The sequence below is a fragment of the Hibiscus syriacus genome, unplaced genomic scaffold, assembly GCF_006381635.1.
Source record: "Hibiscus syriacus cultivar Baekdansim isolate YM2019G1 unplaced genomic scaffold, ASM638163v2 tig00112343_pilon, whole genome shotgun sequence".
Taxonomy (NCBI): Eukaryota; Viridiplantae; Streptophyta; class Magnoliopsida; order Malvales; family Malvaceae; genus Hibiscus; species Hibiscus syriacus.
In genome coordinates this window covers 1124247-1143292 of record NW_024063306.1, presented here as the reverse complement: position 1 = coordinate 1143292, position 19046 = coordinate 1124247, and the positions used below count along the sequence as shown (strand labels likewise).

At 33.9% G+C, this 19046-nt stretch overlaps 1 protein-coding gene and 1 long non-coding RNA gene across 2 annotated transcripts; both read left to right on the top strand.

Moving 5' to 3' along the window:
• The first annotated feature begins 323 nt into the window (after positions 1-323).
• Positions 324-18044, top strand: LOC120177950. The gene is made up of 4 exons (XR_005521485.1): positions 324-335; positions 16313-16428; positions 17157-17428; positions 17891-18044. It is a non-coding gene; the product is annotated as an uncharacterized LOC120177950 (long non-coding RNA).
• LOC120177948 (GTP-binding protein YPTM2-like) lies at positions 10641-14268 on the top strand. Its single transcript, XM_039183925.1, has 8 exons — positions 10641-10784; positions 10883-10955; positions 11367-11414; positions 11529-11576; positions 12492-12563; positions 13252-13407; positions 13658-13761; positions 14058-14268. Exons 1-8 carry the CDS (start codon positions 10771-10773, stop codon positions 14149-14151), a joined length of 609 nt encoding a protein of 202 aa, XP_039039856.1. The 5' UTR covers positions 10641-10770; the 3' UTR covers positions 14152-14268.
• Positions 18045-19046: the final 1002 nt, after the last annotated feature.

Sequence of the window (19046 nt, the reverse complement as noted above, 5' to 3'; positions counted from 1 at the left end):
CAATGGATAAGCTAAACTTTATCCTGCATGGTGGGAGGTCGATACGGTTAGTGTTTATTTTTTAAATTTTTTAAAGGTGTTAATAAATAATAAGTGCGCAAATAAATGAATTATTACTTATGATCGTAGGTGTTTATCCCTGTTTTGGAACGTCGTCACTGGCTTCTCGTCCAACTTCAGCTCCCATCCCTGAAGATAATAGTGTATGACAGCATGATCAATTACATATCACTGTCTGATTTGAGAGATATTTTCAAGGGATGGAGCTCTCATTTGGCTAAATTCTTGGATGGGATTAAGTATTGGAGTCATTCTGGACACAAGAAGCCAAAGAAGTTCAATGTCACAGTTGTCAGAGACGAGACCGCGCCACAGCAATCGCCGGGAGCCAGAGGGGATTGTGGTCCTCTCGTATGCCTTTGCTTGGCGCGTTTGACGACGGGAAACACAGAGTTTTTACCTCCCACCGATAGAGATAGAGCTGCAGTAGGCTTGTGGTTTCGGCATTATATGGCTAGAGCAATATATTCGAGACGTTGCCTACCTGCATCCGCGTTATGAAAGTGTCCATTGTTAATTGGTAAGTCAAATGCAAGTTTTGTTAACATATATACTCCTTTTGGTTTGAAAATGTTTGGTTAAGTACCTAGAATTCAATAATTTGCTGTTTGTAGGTTTTAGATGTGTAGGAAGTCTTGTTTGAGCAAATGTTTGGTTTCTGCAGGTTAATCCTTAAGTGAGCTGCGTGAAATGGATGTACGGGGTCACAAAGTTGTTGATTCTTGATTCAATAATTGATGAAGAAATAAGAATTATTATTATTTTTTGATTGTTTAATTGATTTGTAAAAGATGATTTGTAAATGTTGATTTGTTTAATTGATGTGTACATAATTCCCCATCCAGCAACAGGTCTTAGTTTCGCATCTCGTTTGTTTAGTTACAACCATGAAATCATCTAATGTTGATCATGTTTGGATAGATTTGTGTTTTGGAGGGTCATGGGAGAATGTTCATGGTGTTTTACAATATATGCCTTTACCCATGAATCTTCAACTAAAACTGTCATTAAAGAAGTTAACTTATGAAACCCTAATGTTACGTGTTTCAAAAAAATTGAATTTAGAGCCCCTAAGTGTATTTAGGCTATCTTATCAGAGAAATGGTAAAGTTTATTTGTTAACCGACAATGAAGATGTTGAACGATTCATTGCTTACATTAATGTTTCAAGTGATGATGTTACATTGTATGTTGTTGAACCTAGAAGTAGTATTGTTGGGTCAGTAGCGGGTAGTAATCAACTAAGTGGGTCTCAAAACCCACAGCCTTTCTCTAATCCAAATCCAAATCAACTTTCAGCACCAAATTCCGGTTTTCGTATTGACCAATTAGACGATGATGAGCCAAGAGAAAAAATTGTGAGTACTAGTCAGTATTCGAAATTTGATCTTGGTCAATACCCGGACTTTGATATTGGTCAATACACGAATTTTGATGATGTTTCAGAAGAAGAAACAGACCCTGCGTGTAATGATTTTGATATTGGTCAATACCCGAATTTTGATGATGAAACACCCGTTGTCGAGGAAGATGTTGTTGATGATAATGAGGAGGAAGTTACGACTGTGAATGAACATGTTGAACATCCATTCTGTAATTCATATAATCCTGAAGAAGAAAAAGAAGAAGAAAAAGTCCCCGAAGAAAAGAAAATGCCACGGGAGTATAACTGGAATATGCCAGAATTACTTCAGTTACCGGAAGAAGAATTGGCAAAGAAAGCAGTTGATTGTTACACAAAAGTTATTCGTATCAAGAAAGATGATTGTTTTGATACAAAGGAAGACTTGAAGATAGCTTTGTATACGAAATGTGTGGAAGATGGCTATCAACTAAAAGTTAACAAATCAAGCAAAGATCGTTTCGAAACAAGGTGTACGGTTGACAAAAACTGTACGTGGCGTATGATTGCAAAGAGGATAAAAGATTGCGCAATGTTTCAAGTTAGGATCTTTATTGATAAACATACATGTTCAAGAACCCAAGTTTTTCCTCACCATAGACAGGCAAACAAAAAAGTGTTGGGTGGTTTTCTGGCTGAGTTAATGTTTTTGAATGGCAGGGTATATCGGGGACATGAAATTATGACTGACATGAATGCTCGGTTCACGATTAGTATATCATATTCTCAAGCTTGGAGAGCCAAATGTTATGCCTTGGAATTGTTGAGGGGGTCGCCAGAAGCATCGTTTGCCCAACTGCCGGCTTATTGTCATAATTTAAAGCTGAAAAATCCTGGGTCGGTAACTCATATCAAAACAGATAGAGATGGACGCTTTGAGTTGCTGTTTATCGCCATTGGTGCTGCGGTTAGTAAATCAATATAATTCTGTTGACTCATTTCTGTTAGTTACATGCATTTAAAATTTAAATGATTATATTTCTTGTGTATATTATTTTGTAGATTCGTTCGTTTATTACTTGCATGCGCCCAGTTATTATAGTTGACGGAGCACATTTGAAAGGTCGATACCTTGGAGTAAACTTATTAGCAGTAGCCATGGATGCTAACAATGGGATATTGCCAATAGCTTACGGGGTTGGCAAATCCGAAACCTCCGATTCATGGACATGGTTTATGGGGCATCTTAGGGATTGCATAGGTCCTATTAGCAATCTGACAATCATATCCGATTGGGCAAACTCAATTGACAACGCTGTTAGAAGGTGTTTCCCAGATGCTTTTCATGGACTTTGTGGTGTTCATTTGTATAGAAATCTAAAATCAAGGTCTGCTGGTATAAAAAAGCACAAATGGACATACTGGAAGGCTGTAAAGGCTTATCGGGAAGTGGATTTCAATAAGCATATAAACTGTTTAAGACGTGTTTTGCCTCAGTGTGCTCAAACACTAGAAGATGTCGGGTTTGAAAGATGGTCAAGAGTACATCAACTTGGAGCAAGATATGGTTTCATGACGTCTAATAGTGCAGAATCAATTAACGCTCTAAGTCGTCATTCCCGGAAATTACCCATTACTATGTTAATGGAGTTTTTTCGAGCCTCTATTCAACAGTGGTACTACAAGAAAAGAAACCATGCAGGTATTATTTCTTTGAATTTACAGGAACATTGGGATATATTTTACTAAGTATTATTTATTTAAATTTACAGGAACATTGGAACATCGTGTTACACCATGGACTGAAAAAAAGATAACGAAACGTGTTGTGAAGTCAACGTCATGGAGAGTTGAACCATGTTCAAACACTTTGTTTGAAGTACTGGATAATAACTTAAATGGGCTTGTCGATCTAAATGCAAGGACGTGTAGTTGTATGAAATGGCAAACATCTGGTTATCCATGTGGCCATGTTATAAAAGTTGCTCTTCATCTAAACCAAGATGATTCAAGCACATACGCTATGGATTGCTACACTACAGAAGTATATCGACAGACTTATGCCGAGATTGTCTACCCTATTTCACATCCTTCTGAGTGGGACATACCAGATGACTTACAAACAGTTTTGCCACCAACCATGGACAGAAGGCTACCTGGCCGACCAAAAAGTCACGATCGTATACCGTCTAAGGGTGAAGAGAAGAAGAGATCGACATGTAGTCGGTGCAAGGAAAGTGGTCATACAAGGTTGACATGTGGATCACCAGTGCCATCACAATCATCTTTTCCTCTACCAAAATATGGATCATCATCAAAATCCAAGCTCATATGGTGTCAAGAAAAAGGCAATCAAAATCGCAATCATCTTTAAAATCCCAATCACAACTGGCTTCACCTTTTGGGTCTGTTAACTTAGGTGATTTTTAAATGCAAACGTTGTATTATGTAGATTTTGTGTGAACTGTTAACATTTTCAGTTAGGCATGTATTAGTAACTTGAGTTTGAAAATTGCTATGATCTGTTCCAGTTGTTATCACTTAATAGGCAATCATCTTAATGTCCATCGCAACGCGGAAATTACTATCGCAATGCGAAATGAAAATCGCAACGAGAGAATCGCAATGCGAAATGAAAATCGCAACGAGGGAATCGCAATGCGAAATGAAAATCGCAACGCGAATTTAATTTCGCGTTGCGATTTTCATTTTCGCGTTGCGATTCTCTCGTTGCGATTTTCATTTCGCATTGCGATAGTACTTTTTGCCTTCAACATAATGCATATTGAAATCAACAAAATCAACCATTACATTTCAATCAATTAAACAAGCACAAATAAGAATTATGTTAACATCAATTAAACAAATCAACTTGTACAAATCACCTTTTACAAATCAATTAAACAATCAAAAAATAAGCAATAATTATTAGAGAAAATAACACTTCTACTATTGAATCAACTTTTGCAGCCATACATCATTTTCACGCAGCTCACTTCTGAGATTAACCTGCATAAACCAAACATTTGCTCAAACAACACTTTCTACACATCTAAAACCTACAAACATCAAATTATTGAATTCTAGGTACTTAACCAAACATTTTCAAACCACAAGCCTATAAACATACCAATTGTTTATGGACATTTTTATAACGCGGATGCAGGTAGGCAGCGTCTCGTATATATCGATCTAGCCATATAATGTCGAAACCACAAGCCTACTGCAGCTCTATCTATATCGGTGGGAGGTAGATACTTTATACTTCCTGTGATCAAACGGTCCAACGCCAAGCATACGAGAGGACCATAATCCCCTCTGGGTCCTTTCGTTTGTTGTGGTGCGGTCTCGTCTCTGCTAACTGTAATATTGAGCTTCTTTGGCTTCTTGTTTCCAGAACGAGTCCAATAATTTATCGCATCCAAGTATTTAGCCAAATAAGAGCTCCATCCCTTAATAATATCTCTTAAATCAGCCAATGATATGTAATTTATCATGCTGTCATATACTATTGCCTTAAGGGATGGGATCTGAAGCTCGACGAGAAGCCAATGGTTACGTTCCAAAACAGGGATAAACACCTGCAATCATAAGTAATAATTCATTCATTTGCGCACTTATTTATGAATACCTTTAAACTCAATCTAAAATAAACACTAACCTTATCGACCTCCCACCATGCAGGATAAAGTTTAGCTTGTCCATTGCCCAACGCAAATGATTCATCTCGTTGATTCTTCAAGTGAACTGCGTTAAAAGCCGTCGGCATTATTGTATACCGTGTATTTCTTTTATTTTCCTTAAGTTTCCTAATTATTAGTAGACGTGACACCCACGCATCGATATGCTGTTTTACAAAAAAATACATATATTAGTGAATTACATTAATTTTTAAACAAATTAATCAAATGAAAATATAAGAAAATATAAGACTTACCCCTCCATCGAAATAGCCATTGTCTTCGACCCCTAATAATACGCCCCACCAAGACCGATCAAGCAACAAATAGATATCATCATTGAGCTTGCATATGTCAGTGAAACACCCCTGGCTTCGCTCGTGTAGATAAAAATCAACTGCGGTCTTAGCCCAAAGGGTGTTATCCAGAATTGTGTCCGGTAGTTGTTTCCTCTCCTCTTCAGATACCGGTATGGTACTGGCCGGTAACTCATACGAGAGCCAACTTGAATCCATCATGTCCGGCACGTCAGAGGGTTTCTCAAGAATCCTACATATGACGCCATGTGAATCAGGCTCTTGAATGGTGGGAGGGACCTCTTCAACGATGACAGTGGCCTCTTGAACGGTGGGAGGGGACTCTCGAGGAATGATAGGGGCCTCTTCAACGATAGGAGTGGACTCTTGAGGGATGATAGGCGAGTCGGGCTTCTTCTTGCGGTGTCTTCGCACTATTGGGGTATACGGAGACTTAATAGCACGTGCACGCCGTCTGATGCGTGAACTCTGTCGTGCAAGAAAAACCCGACGTAAAGCATCCACCTTATCGGTCCGCTAAATAAAAATACAAATATCAGTAAATAAACAGACATGATATTTAAACAGTGAAAACAAAGATAAATATATTTCAAACTTTCAACCACAAGACAAAACAAAGACAAATACTAACTTCACAGTGTTAAAGTAAAAAGTTTAGCAGTTTTGGCAGCAACCGAATAAATTTACCAAGCAATCTAAGTGAAATGGTTAATTTAAGTGAAATTACGAGTAAATTTATCATCAAGTTAAATATGGAAAATCTTAAACTTACCTCGTTGCGTAGAGTATGAACCTCATTATGCAACGATACTACCATCTCACGTAGAGCGGCAACCTCACCACGTAAAGTAGACACCTCCACACGCCATGCACCATCGTTATCGCGTAGAGTACTGATCTCCTCACGCAAGGCATTGACCTCATCACGTAACTCCCTTGACTCATCCCGTGGAGGTGGAGAACAGGGAGATAGAAGTCGTGGCATCTTTGTCGGTCGCCTATCATGAGGTGATGGTGGAGAAGAGACTCGATGATGTGACGGGATAGGTGATGACTCTCGTTGTAGAGGTGTATAGTCGGGTCGATCAGGTGATGGCTCTGGGTGAGGTGATGGCTCTCGAAGTGGAGGAAGTGGAGGCTTCTCATCATTCGTGCCATCAAAAAAACGCTAACTAGCTTGCCACCAATCAGTGGCAAGCTCAGCCTCCGTGGGTGTCAGTCTCATTAATGGAGTGTTGGCCTCCTAATAATATAAAAACTAAAACAAAGTTAAACGTCTACTATTAATAACTTGTTTATATATGATAGTATTTGTGTTAACTTACATTATTTATTGTCGCATATGGTATTAAGTCTTCCCAATCCAACATACGTTTCCTCTTCCAGGAAATAGCCCTAGAAATATCATCTGAGGATTTTAATGCATATGTCCGCATGCTGGGGAAAGCCTCGAATATCCAAATCTACAAACAATATAATAACAAACATTAGTAATTATTAAATAATTAATTATAATTTTGAAAACATTATATAGAAATTCTTACCTTAAAGGCCCAAACAAAGCCTGACAAAGTGTATTTCGACCCATCGCCACGCAAACTTTTGCGGTCATCAAAGGCAGACGACAACTTAGTCCAGGTAGCTTTCCATATATACGAACCCCACGGAAACAGATTCCATGCAATTAGGTCCTCTACCAATAATATTAGCTCCTGAGGAATAGGTTGTCTGGCCTCTCTGCCTAGAAAGCCGGCATACAAAAGTAGTAGAAGGCATACTCGGACAACATCGACGTCATTCATCCGAGTAAAACCATCTTTCTTATTAAACAATTTCTTCATGTCGTCGACGTGTAAGTTCGGCTTCTCTATTGACTCATCAGGAAAAACCCTGGATAACCATGATGGGCGGGTGATATGACGAGTGTACCGGCCTACATCATCGTGTCCGAATCGTAGACCGGTGATTAAGCAGAACTCCTTCCGCCCAAAACAAGTATACGCCGGTGGAAAATGAAACCATATCTCTTCCTCACCACGTTGTATACTGTCAGGTAGATCGCTAGTCATGGTCTGAAGCCACAAATGGGTCAAACTAGCATCTCCACCCGGATGCTGTACTCTCAGCCATGACCCGAAGCAGGTTTCTTCAAACAATTTTCTTTGTGCAGGTGAAAGCTTCGAAGCAATTGTAGTGGCTAGGCTAACTTTATTCCTTAATGTCAATGAAGCCGAAAAAAAATTCTACAAAAAAACAATAAACATACCAAGTTAAATATACCAAAAATTACACTGTCAAGATATACCAAAAACAAAACAATAAACATAAATAGTAGTTTATTCTTGAAACTAAAATTTGCAACACTGTTTTGTCTTTTGGTTGAAATGAAAATCGCAACGAGATAATGAGAATTGCAACGCGGAAATGACTATCGCAATGAGAGAATCGCAACGCGAAATGACTATCGCGACGAGAGAATCGCAACGCGAAATGAAAATCGCAACGCGAAATGAAAATCGCAACGCGAAATGAAAATCGCAATGCGATTTTGGTTTCGCGTTGCGATTTTTATTTCGCGTTGCGATAGTTATTTCCGCTTTGCGATTTTCATTCTCGAAACTATTCTTCTTCTGCATTACTTCAACCAAAAGACAAAACAAAGACAAATACTAACTTCACAGGCTAAACAGTTTAGCAGTATTGGCAGCAATCGAATGAATTTAATAAGAAATCTAAGTGAAATGGTTAATCTATTATTGAAATTACCAGTAAATTTATCATCAATCTCAATATGAAAAACCTAAAATAATGCAAAAATTTCAAAATAAAAATAAAAAAAACTAACCCTCGGAGGTTGATTTTCCATTTCTGAATGATTGTGAGGGATTTTTGACTGTGAATGGTTGTGAGGGATTTCGCCGGCGATGGGGACGGAAATCTTCGGAGATGGGGACGGATTTCGCCGTAGAGAGTGAAAGATGGAGATGGGACTGAGTGTTGTGTGTTTGGGTTTGAGGTTATGAGTTGCGTGCGATTACTGTGGACGGTTCATTTTCCGATTTATTAAGAAAAAATACGTGTTTGGAATTTGAAAAAAAAATACGCGTTAATACGAATGGCGCTAAGTAAATCGCGTTGCGAAAGTCAGTATCGCGTTGCGAAAGTAAGTATCTCGTTGCGATTTTTTATTATCGCATTGCGATAGTCAGTATCGCATTGCGATTTTCTCAATTCGCGTTGCGATTTACTTATTCGCATTGCGAATTTCCCAATTCGCGTTGCGATTTACTTATTCGCATTGCGAATTGGGAAAATCGCAACGATACTGTAGACCATCGCAACGCGATTTTCAACTATCGCATTGCGAAAATGCAACGCGTATTTGCGATAATGGAGATCGCGTTGCGAATTAGCGATCACATTGCGATTTTGTTGGTCATTTTGGCAAATCCGGAAAAAGTTGGTTAAAATCGTATATTATATGGGATTTTTGGTCACTGAGGTTATTTTCTCATTTTTTTATGATAGTTACACTATGTCCATTTAAATTGATATCTTAGTTTCATCCCTACATTCACCTGAAATATTACTTTGATGATATTTGTTTGTAATTTTATTAATGTTTGTGTCATTTACTATTAAAATTGAGAGTTAATTTATTATAATAATAACTTTTGTGTGCTCTTCTATTAAAATTTTAACGTCAATAGATGAATTTATGAGTATTAATTTTAAATCAAATAATAAGTTTATAATTATTTACAATTAAAAAAATCAACAAACACAATTTTATAATCAAATGATTAGGAGAATAATTATTATCTTTGAAGGTTATTAGTTCGAGTACAAGCAACTGTAAGACACTTGAGTGTCTTTAGAATCTATACTACATTTGTAATAACTAATCACCACATATTAATAGAGAGGTTTAATTACATGGATGATAAAAAAAATAAGATATGTTTACTTTCGTTATTATTTAATTATGATACAATCACTTTTATTTTTATTTATCAAGATGTGGTCATTACGGGTTAATTGCCGTTAACAATTAACAAAATAAATGACACGATAGTTAATATAATCACATATTTGGTCTCTGTTATTTACATATTCTCTCAATTTAGACATACTTTTAAATGAATTTTAACATAAAAAATATATTTTTAAATAAAAATAAAATATTTTTAAATTAAGTAAATACTAAAATATATTTTATAAGATAAAATAAAAAAATTTATGTTAATATATATATAATATTATGAATATAAGTATTTATACACTAATATATAAAATATATATACCATGTTTTATACTTTAGACCAAGCAATAGTCTTGGCTCAAAGGTTAGGTTTAGTTTCCTAAGTTACCAAAGTTTGAATCTTTTTTGTCTTATTTTGCTTTCCTTTGTTTTTTTTCAACCAAAGAGTTAGCCATTCCACTTTTTGATTGGTGTAAATAAATATATTAAATTAAAATAAAAGTTAATCCTCCAATCGAATGGTGACACATGACATGAAATTTGACATCATTTGATTGGAGGATTAAATTTAATTTATTAAAAATATGACTAAATTGAGAGAATATATAAATGACAAAGATCAAATGTGTAATTATATCAAAATATTTAAATGTTGTTAACTGCACTTAACTCGGAGTGATTGCATCTTAATTAAATAAAAATGAGAATGAACATATTTTATATTTTTTGAAATTAGCTAAAAGTTGACAAAACACAAAGATAATTGATTATCCGTATAGTTAACACTAATAATTTTTTTTGCATATTTTTCTTAAAATACAAAAGCTAAATTTAAAAAAAATAAAGTTGTAAAAACTTATTTATTAGTTTAAAAAAGGGTAAATTATATATTTAGTACCTGAACTATCACTTTTATTTTGTTTTAGTACCTAAACTTTCAAAATTTTCAAAATCATATCTAAAGTTTACTTTTTGTTTCATTTTAGTACCCCCACCGTTAAAATTTTATGTACTAAAATAAAACAAAAAGTTAATAGTAGGATATTAAAATGAAACAAAAAGTTAACAATGGGTACTAAAAGTAAACGTTAGGTATGATTTTGAAAAAAGTGATAGTTTAGGTACTAAAACAGAACAAAATGATAGTTTAGGTACTAAAAATGTAATTTACCCTTTAAAAATAGAGAGAAAATTCGAAATTGCAGCATACCAAAAAATTGTAATTGAGAGGCAGCCAAAGGCCCAAAGAAACTTTATGCTGACATGAAAACGTAAACTTCCCCGTTCTCTGCCAAACGCGCAGTTTCGTCTCGAACCTTTTGATTCCTCTCTCTAGTTCCAATCATTTGTATTTTTGCTGCAAATCTTTTTTTTTTTGCAGATCCAATCATGAGAACCGAATAGTGAGCCTCTGCTTCCCTCTCCAAATTATCTTTCCATTTTGTTGTAATTATTACCTCTCATCGTATATTTCTGTTCACATTTCTTTAATTGTTTGTAGCGATTATCTGTTCAAGCTTCTGCTCATCGGCGATTCCTCCGTCGGGAAATCCTGTTTGCTTCTCAGATTCGCTGTAAATCCTAATATTCTTTAGCTCATTTATGTATTTAAATGTGCTTCTCATTTAAATGTTGAAATGAAGGCATGATATGTTTGGAGATTAAAAATAATGAATGAAGCGATTAGAACTTTAAGCTGAGAGAGATAGTGGTGGATAAGAATGATTAGAGGATGATGATTGTTGTAAGTAAATGTTTGTATATCTTAGTTATCGCATCCAATCTCAAATCTATGGAGATTACTGTTTGCTGGTTGGTTTGGTTCAATTCTGATGTTCATTGATTGTATTTAATTGTTTTGGCATTTGCGTTTTCTTCCCCATAGTAATTTAATAAGATGAATTTCTAATGAGCTTGATCTCAATGTTAATCTTAGACTAAATAAGGTCGAGAATTTTAAGTGTTTTTTTTTATAAATTTTCCAGGATGATTCTTACCTGGAGAGTTACATCAGTACGATCGGTGTTGATTTTGTAAGTTTCTTTCCCCCTTTGGAACAATTTTTTTATATATAATGGAAATTGTTTCCCTTTAATCATTTACCATAAATGTGAAAACAAAAAATTTATTTGATTGTTAATATCTAGAAAATCAGAACTGTGGAGCTGGAAGGAAAGATAATCAAGCTGCAAATTGTAAGTATAATGCAATTCTTTTGAAGTTAATTTACAATGCATTCGCAATCAACTTCCATTTTAAGCCAATAATTTCATTCTTTTCAAGTTAACTTCTGCTCGAAGCTTGTTTGAATATAGTTAACCTCTTTTCTTCTTTTTATATTTTTATTTTAAACTAAAATAAAATTCATAAATTTATAGTCTATATAGTTTTGAGAGTAGGTGTTGAGTGAAATTCGATTATTGTCACAGACCCTGTTTTGTGTAGGGGTTATTTTATAAGATAGACTGAGCTTGCCCATTGCTGGATGTTTTCAATGGATGTTAGAATTGTTTTCACAGTCATGGTTCACTCTTTTTTCCTTCAACTAGGCTTAGGAAGGTTTTTAAACGAGGCCCATGATTGTGTTTCGTTTTGTATGAGGTTTCCTAATAATACCATACAAAACAATATTTCATAAAAAAAAGTTTTGAGGGTCATTTATGAAAGCAGTTTACAATTTCATGATTCTTGAGTTAATTGTTCGTTTTATTGGGAAAAAGAAATACACTACAATGTAGATTGTTGCTTTAGATTATACTATATATTGTCATCTTTTAGCTTTATGGCTACGGTGTACTAATTTTTTTTGTTTGATTTATAGATGGGCTTGTAATGGTTGAGAAAGGGAAATCCTTTCTATCTGTTACTAGGAAGCTATAGCTTGCATAGCTAAAATAGCTTCACTTTTGACTCACCAGAAAAGGAATGTTTATCGGAAATTTTATTTTGTTCATCCAATCTGTTCCTTTCTTGGCAAATCACGGCCGTCTAATGTTGGGAAAATTAGTAACAAAGAGCCATGCATCACTCTTCTCTAAAGTTTTTTTCCCCATATGATTCAATTGGTGCCCAATAAACATGTGGTTCTTTACTCTTGTTTTTTTGTTCAGTGGGATACAGCTGGACAGGAGCGTTTTCGGACTATTACAAGCAGTTATTACCGAGGAGCTCATGGGATAATAGTAAGAAACTGGACCTGATTGATCTGAGGATTCTAAAATATTGTCCCAACTAGACCTCGAGGTTGGAATTGGGGTGTGTTTCAAACAAAGTTGTTCATCAAATTATTTGTTAATTAATATCCTTTGTCTCTCTAGCAAATATAATAAACATATAGCCAATATTCTGATGTTATTTCATCCTGCAAAATGTGATGCGAGCCCCAAAGGCCAAAACTACCTAATTCTCGAGTTATTGAAAGAGAAGGGGGCTGCCGTACTGAACATAGATATTGATATTCTGACTTTATGAATGCTGTTTGAATGTTTTAATCTGGGAACTTGTATCTTTGATTCTCTAGTTTTGCTTGTTCACGTTTTTGAATGCATGAGGTATCACAATTATTTTGACACTCTCGCTGGCCTCCCCGCTTTCATTTGCCGAAACTCCTATTAGTCATCTAGCTGGCATTTAAATCCAGATTTTCTGTCCGATTGCCATGGGATATATACTAACATGGCTTCTCTTAAACATTTCTGTCACCATATTTTTCGTTACGTATTCAAATTACGGTTTTCATAGCATGTTGAAGAACACAGATAGAAGATTATATCCATTTTTCTCTCATTAAATGATATTATAACTTTCGTTTTTTATTCTTCTTTTACCCTTGTATCTCAGCATTCTTTTTGTCTATTGGGATTTCCACAGATTGTTTATGACGTTACTGATGGGGAGAGCTTCAAAAATGTCAAACAGTGGTTACGCGAGATTGACAGATATGCCAATGACAATGTATGCAAACTTCTGGTTGGGAACAAATGTGATTTAATTCAAAACAAGGTTGTTGGCACACAAACAGCCAAGGTTTGTTTTGTTATTTGATTCTAATGTTTGAACTTTTATAATAAGTTTAATGTCTTCTTTACCACGGTGTTCGTCTCTTTTCGAGATTCCTACGGCATTTTGGTTTTCATTTAGAGACTTCTTGTGAATTATCGATGGTTGAGATGGCTAATTGTTTGAATTATTGAAATATGAAGTAAATGACGAGATAGTCTTAGCTCAGGCATCATAATTTGATTAATTTGCAATTATGCTCTTCCATGAACCGCAGGCATTTGCTGATGAAATTGGGATTCCCTTCCTGGAGACAAGCGCTAAAGATGCAATCAATGTGGAACAGGCTTTCTTAACCATGGCTGGAGCAATCAAGCAAAAGTAAAATAAGTCTCACTCTTTCATACATTCCATACCCCCCCCCCCCCAAAACAAAATGCTCTGATCTATTTAACTATTTGCTACTGATTGGTTATTGGTAAGATATTACAATCATCACCTACTATAATAGATTCTCAAACCTCTTAAGAACAATTAATAACGCTTTCGATGTATTATTCTGTCACATTGCTTGCTTATTACAATAGAGTGAGCTTATCACAGAAGAAAAATCTTTTACTTTTCTTGTCCTTAATTATGAAGTTTGCATGTATGATTTTGTATCAAAATCTGTGCAGAATGGGTAACCAGCCAACTGCTAGCAAGGCAACAACCGGAACGGTTCAAATGAAGGGACGGCCTATCGAAGAGAAGGGCAACTGCTGTGGTTAGTCAAACCATATTTGTGATTGACTAATATTTGTGTCCTTTATATGTTTAGAGAAAATTGTTATAACCTCTCTCTATGTAAAACCATATAATATTATTAATTGATTTTTAAATAATAATTCAAATGGAATGACTTTTTTTTTGTTTTTCTTAATAGAAAAATGAATTAAATTAAATTTCATATAATATATAATACTGTTTTTTGAAATTAAATTTGAAAAGTATACCATATTAATTTTTTATAATGTATTTAAACATTATATTTTTATATAATGTATAAACACATTAATTGAATTTTGTTTATATTATTTTAAATTTTAATTTATTTAAAAAATAGATTTAGGGTCATGATATTGACCTATGGTTGTTTACAATATTAGTGTTCAAGTATTTGAACTATATTTTCTTATATTGATTTATATTTTGTTATGTTAGTGTGTTGTTAGTGTTATTATATTGAATATTTTTATATTTAAACATCTATCATATGATCATCATATTGTTTTAAGTATAAAATATCTTATATAATTAATTTATAGGGTTTTTAATGTAAAAGCGTGTTTCGTCTATAAAAGGCGCACGCCTTCACCCCGTGCCCCGCACCCCTCTCCTAGGCTCTAGGGATTTTTTGCGTCTCGATACACCTTGCGCCTTTTAAAACTAAGGTCTTTAGTTTTGATTCAAGTGGTACTGTTTTATTTATACTTGGACGTTTCAGTTGATACGCACCGTTTCAAATTCGAGACAAATAAACTCTACTTTTATATTCAAACCTCAACCCGACTATTTGTTATGTAGCTATAAATGTAGATTGCAATATTTGATTCTAATTCTTAATTATATTATGATTTTATTTGTAAATAATATTTGCATCTCTTTCAAAATAAACTTTCCTTTTCTTCCTTTCGACGTTAAATGTGTGTTGTGTAAGTAAGCATTCATATTCATTATAGTTCTGCCTAATTAGCCAATAAATTCAAAAACATTTTTCCAAAAAACCAGTTATTTTAGTGAGATGAGACACTAGATTTCTTAAGCAAGATCAAGGGTTCGAATCCTGACGAATGGAGTAAATTAGGTTGGGAGGATCGCCATTGCTTCTACATTACCCGATCCAGATTATTCAATCTATAGATCGAACTCCGGTATTTATACAAAAAAAAAATCTAATTAGACTCAAATAGACTGTTGCATCTCAAGTAACAGATGATAATTATAAAATAACCATTTATTACAAATCAACAATATTAATAGGGTGCATTTGGTTCGGTTTTTAATAAAATAATTATTAAATTATATTATGTGAAATTTTAAAAATGAATGGAAATTAAATTATATGAAAATATAAAATTTTGATTCAGTACGATTTTGTAGTTTTTAGTTGTTTAACATTTTATAAATTCATCATAAATGTTTATCATTTTTTAAATTCGTCATTAAAAGTAAATTATAAAGTTCAAATCAAGTGTAAACACACAAGTTTGAATATTAAAAATTGATATTATGAATTTTAAGATTTTATATATTTTTAGATTATCTAATAACAAAATAAAAAACAATTTAATTGGGATCATTATGTTACAAATTGATAAGGTTAATGATCATAATATAATTTTTTAAATTTTAATGGAGAACAAAAGGAATTTTACTAAATACTAATGACCGTCGGTGCAGTTTAACAAAAACTAGGGCCGCATTACGAAAACAGCATATTAGCGATACATTTTTGAAAAGGGTAAATTATAAATTTAGTAACTAAACTTTACTCTCTCTCATATTTCACTAATTATACCTTAAATCCTTTTAATTTCATTAACTTAATACATTTGGTTTTTTTAGTCACTCAACCATTAAGTAGTTAACGATATTATAATGAACTGTTATATGGATGCAAAACGATATCGTTTTAGTGAAAATTTTATTTTTTAAAATGGAATTATTTGTAACGTTGTTAACTATTTAACAGCCGAATGACCAAAATATGAGAGAGAGTAAAGTTCAGTACTAAAAAAATTCAATATATTAAGTTCAGTGAGAAAATTGAAAACTTTTAAAGGTCAGTGAGAAACATAGGAGAGAGAGTAAAGTTCAATGACGAAATTTGCAATTTACCCTTTTGAGAAGAAGAAGCAAATAGAAAAAAAATAGCATTGGAATATAGGAGAGACCGATTTATCTTTCGCTGCCAAGGAAGAAAGAGAAAGATGACTGAAATTTCAACAAGTAGATCGCTCCGTTTCCAACTGTTCTTTGCTTCCGTTTCTCTACACTTCATTTCAGGTTTGCTTCCTAGTTCAGAATACTCGATAATTTGTTGTGTTTTCTAAAGGAATCTTATGCTCTTTGAATTGTATTTATCAAATTGTTCTGCTCGGATCTCGAGTCATTGGTTGCCCGGAATTCAAGTTTACTTTTTCTTTCTAATTTATGTATCGGACAATTTATGTTCTTTTGTTTGATTACTTAATGAACACTCAAGATTTTCTGTCTTGACTATTACTTTTCTCTGTTTGGCTGCTGAGAAAATTGACATCCAATGAACGTGAAAACAAAGCATTTTTTCCCTGTTCTTTTTGGGAGGGATGTGGAATCTGTTGTTCCAGTTTGCTTTTTTGAATCTCAAACTTGTAATAGATCTGCTAGTTAGCGGTTTAAGTAGGCATTTGGTATGTTTATAGTATGAACAAACCAAGTTGGGCTTCTAATTCAATGTAGGTGTACCGATTTCCGTTGAATCTTTGGAAATTACGATGATTGATTAAATGAAATTCACATGAAGCTATGTTATCATGCATGGCTGATCTAGATCATTGCATTTTTGTTGCAGATATGGGAAGATGGTTCATTATTCCTTAGATTTGGGTTACTTGCTTTGTGTGTTAGCTTTCAGCTTGATTTGATTGGCATACTATTGATTCTGTTGCCCTAATGGACTTCAAATTTGAGATTGTTCTTATTGCTGCTTACCTAATTATTGAAAGTGTTGATCAATTTGTTCTATTTTTCAGGTTTTTGTGACGACTCTACAGATTCAAAAAACAGCTCAAAGACGAAACATGATACGGTTAATAATACTGGGGCCAAGGTAGTCCTCATATTGCTTGGGCTTATTGCAGTCGGATTGTTTTCCTTTTTCCTTTTCAAGTTGTGGCACAAAAAGAAACGAGACGAGCAATATGCTCGTCTTCTAAAGCTGTTTGAAGAAGATGATGAGCTTGAGCTCGAGCTTGGCCTGCGGGACTAGCTAGCTCCACAGTGAGAACTGAGCATCCTATTTGAGGTGTGTAAATAAATTTTCTAGTCATCGATTACCAACATTCAAGGAGGAAGTAATTCTTCATCATCCACAATTGTAATGGTTGAATGTAGATCGAAAACATTGTAACCATTTTCATTGATCCAGCCGTTTCGGCATCGCCATATTAGGCACCCCTGTGAATTCTAATGTTCGACTCTCAAGTCTATATCTTTACGCAGCTTGGCAAATTGGTTCCCCTTCACTTACCTATACATGCAACACAGTGGTGACCGGCGATAGTGGGACTTAGTTCCATTGTCGCTGTAGAATGTCGACCTCTTCTTTTGTTTTTTCGTGCTTGACAATCATTTAACTCGTACTGATTTTCTAAATAGATACATTATGCAATGATCTGTTATCTGGTTTTGCATTTCGTCTTCGGTTTTTTGTTTATTCGTTTAGTTGTTGATTCTTGATACCGAGTTTGTTGCTCTTGATTTGCAGGCTGAAATGGTATCAGTGGGTTGTATTGTTTAGAGAACTCAAATTTTGTGATGGTCAAGGCCAGAAATTTAGGCATATCCTGTGGTAAGGTCAGATAAATTTTCAACCTTAAGCTGTACTATTTGTAATGATATGTTCAAATGATTTTTTTGGGGTGCCATTTTGTACTGTTTGTAAAGAATTATAAATATTTTTCGCATGTTATGTATTTTAATTTTATCATTTTCAGTACTTAATTTTAGTTTTCTTAACATTTTGTTTTACATAATGCTTAAAATACACTATATATGATCCACAAATCTCTAAATCGAAGGTTATAAGAGAATTCAACTAATTTTTTTTAGTGTAAACTATATCAGTGATCACATAATTATAACTCATTTTTATTTTGATCACCTTTTTTGAATTTTTGTCAATTGGGTCACTCAACTATTTAAATGCATTTAACCACACCACTTGCCGTTAACAATTAACGGTAGTGTTGGCGTGGCATTTAGTAAAATTTATATAATTACATATTTGGTCACTCTTACTTATATATTCTATCAATTTGGTCATACTTTTAATAAATTGAAATAAATAATTTATTAATTGTCACGTCAGCACTACCGCTAACTGTTAACGACAAGTGGTCTGATTGAATGTATTTAAATAGTTGGGTGACCCGATTGACAAAAATTCAGAAATGATTGTTAAAATGAAAAGGGGTATAATTAGGTTTACCCAAAATTTTATAATAACAACGGTGTCATCCGAATAAATATTTAATCAAGCTTACAGAAACTTCGATACAAATGTATAAAGGAAAAGCTTTAGCTTTATGTTTGAAACAAATGTATCAAGGAAAAGCTTAACCTTCGAATTAATACGATTTGGTCACCAATAATTTCATTTTTCTTTATTTAATAAATCTTCATTTTTCTAACGAAAATATAAATTTTTTTATCTTGTTTCACAGTATTTTAATAAGAGTTAATTGCATCATACGTCCTCAAAATATGACCGTTATTATAAATTGGTTCTTAAACTTTTAAATGTTTCAATTTTAACCCTAAACTATGATTATTATTCTAAAGTAGTCTTCAAACTTTTGAGTATTTTAATTTCATCCCCGAACTATGATATTCATTCTAAATTGGTCCCCAAACTTTTTGAA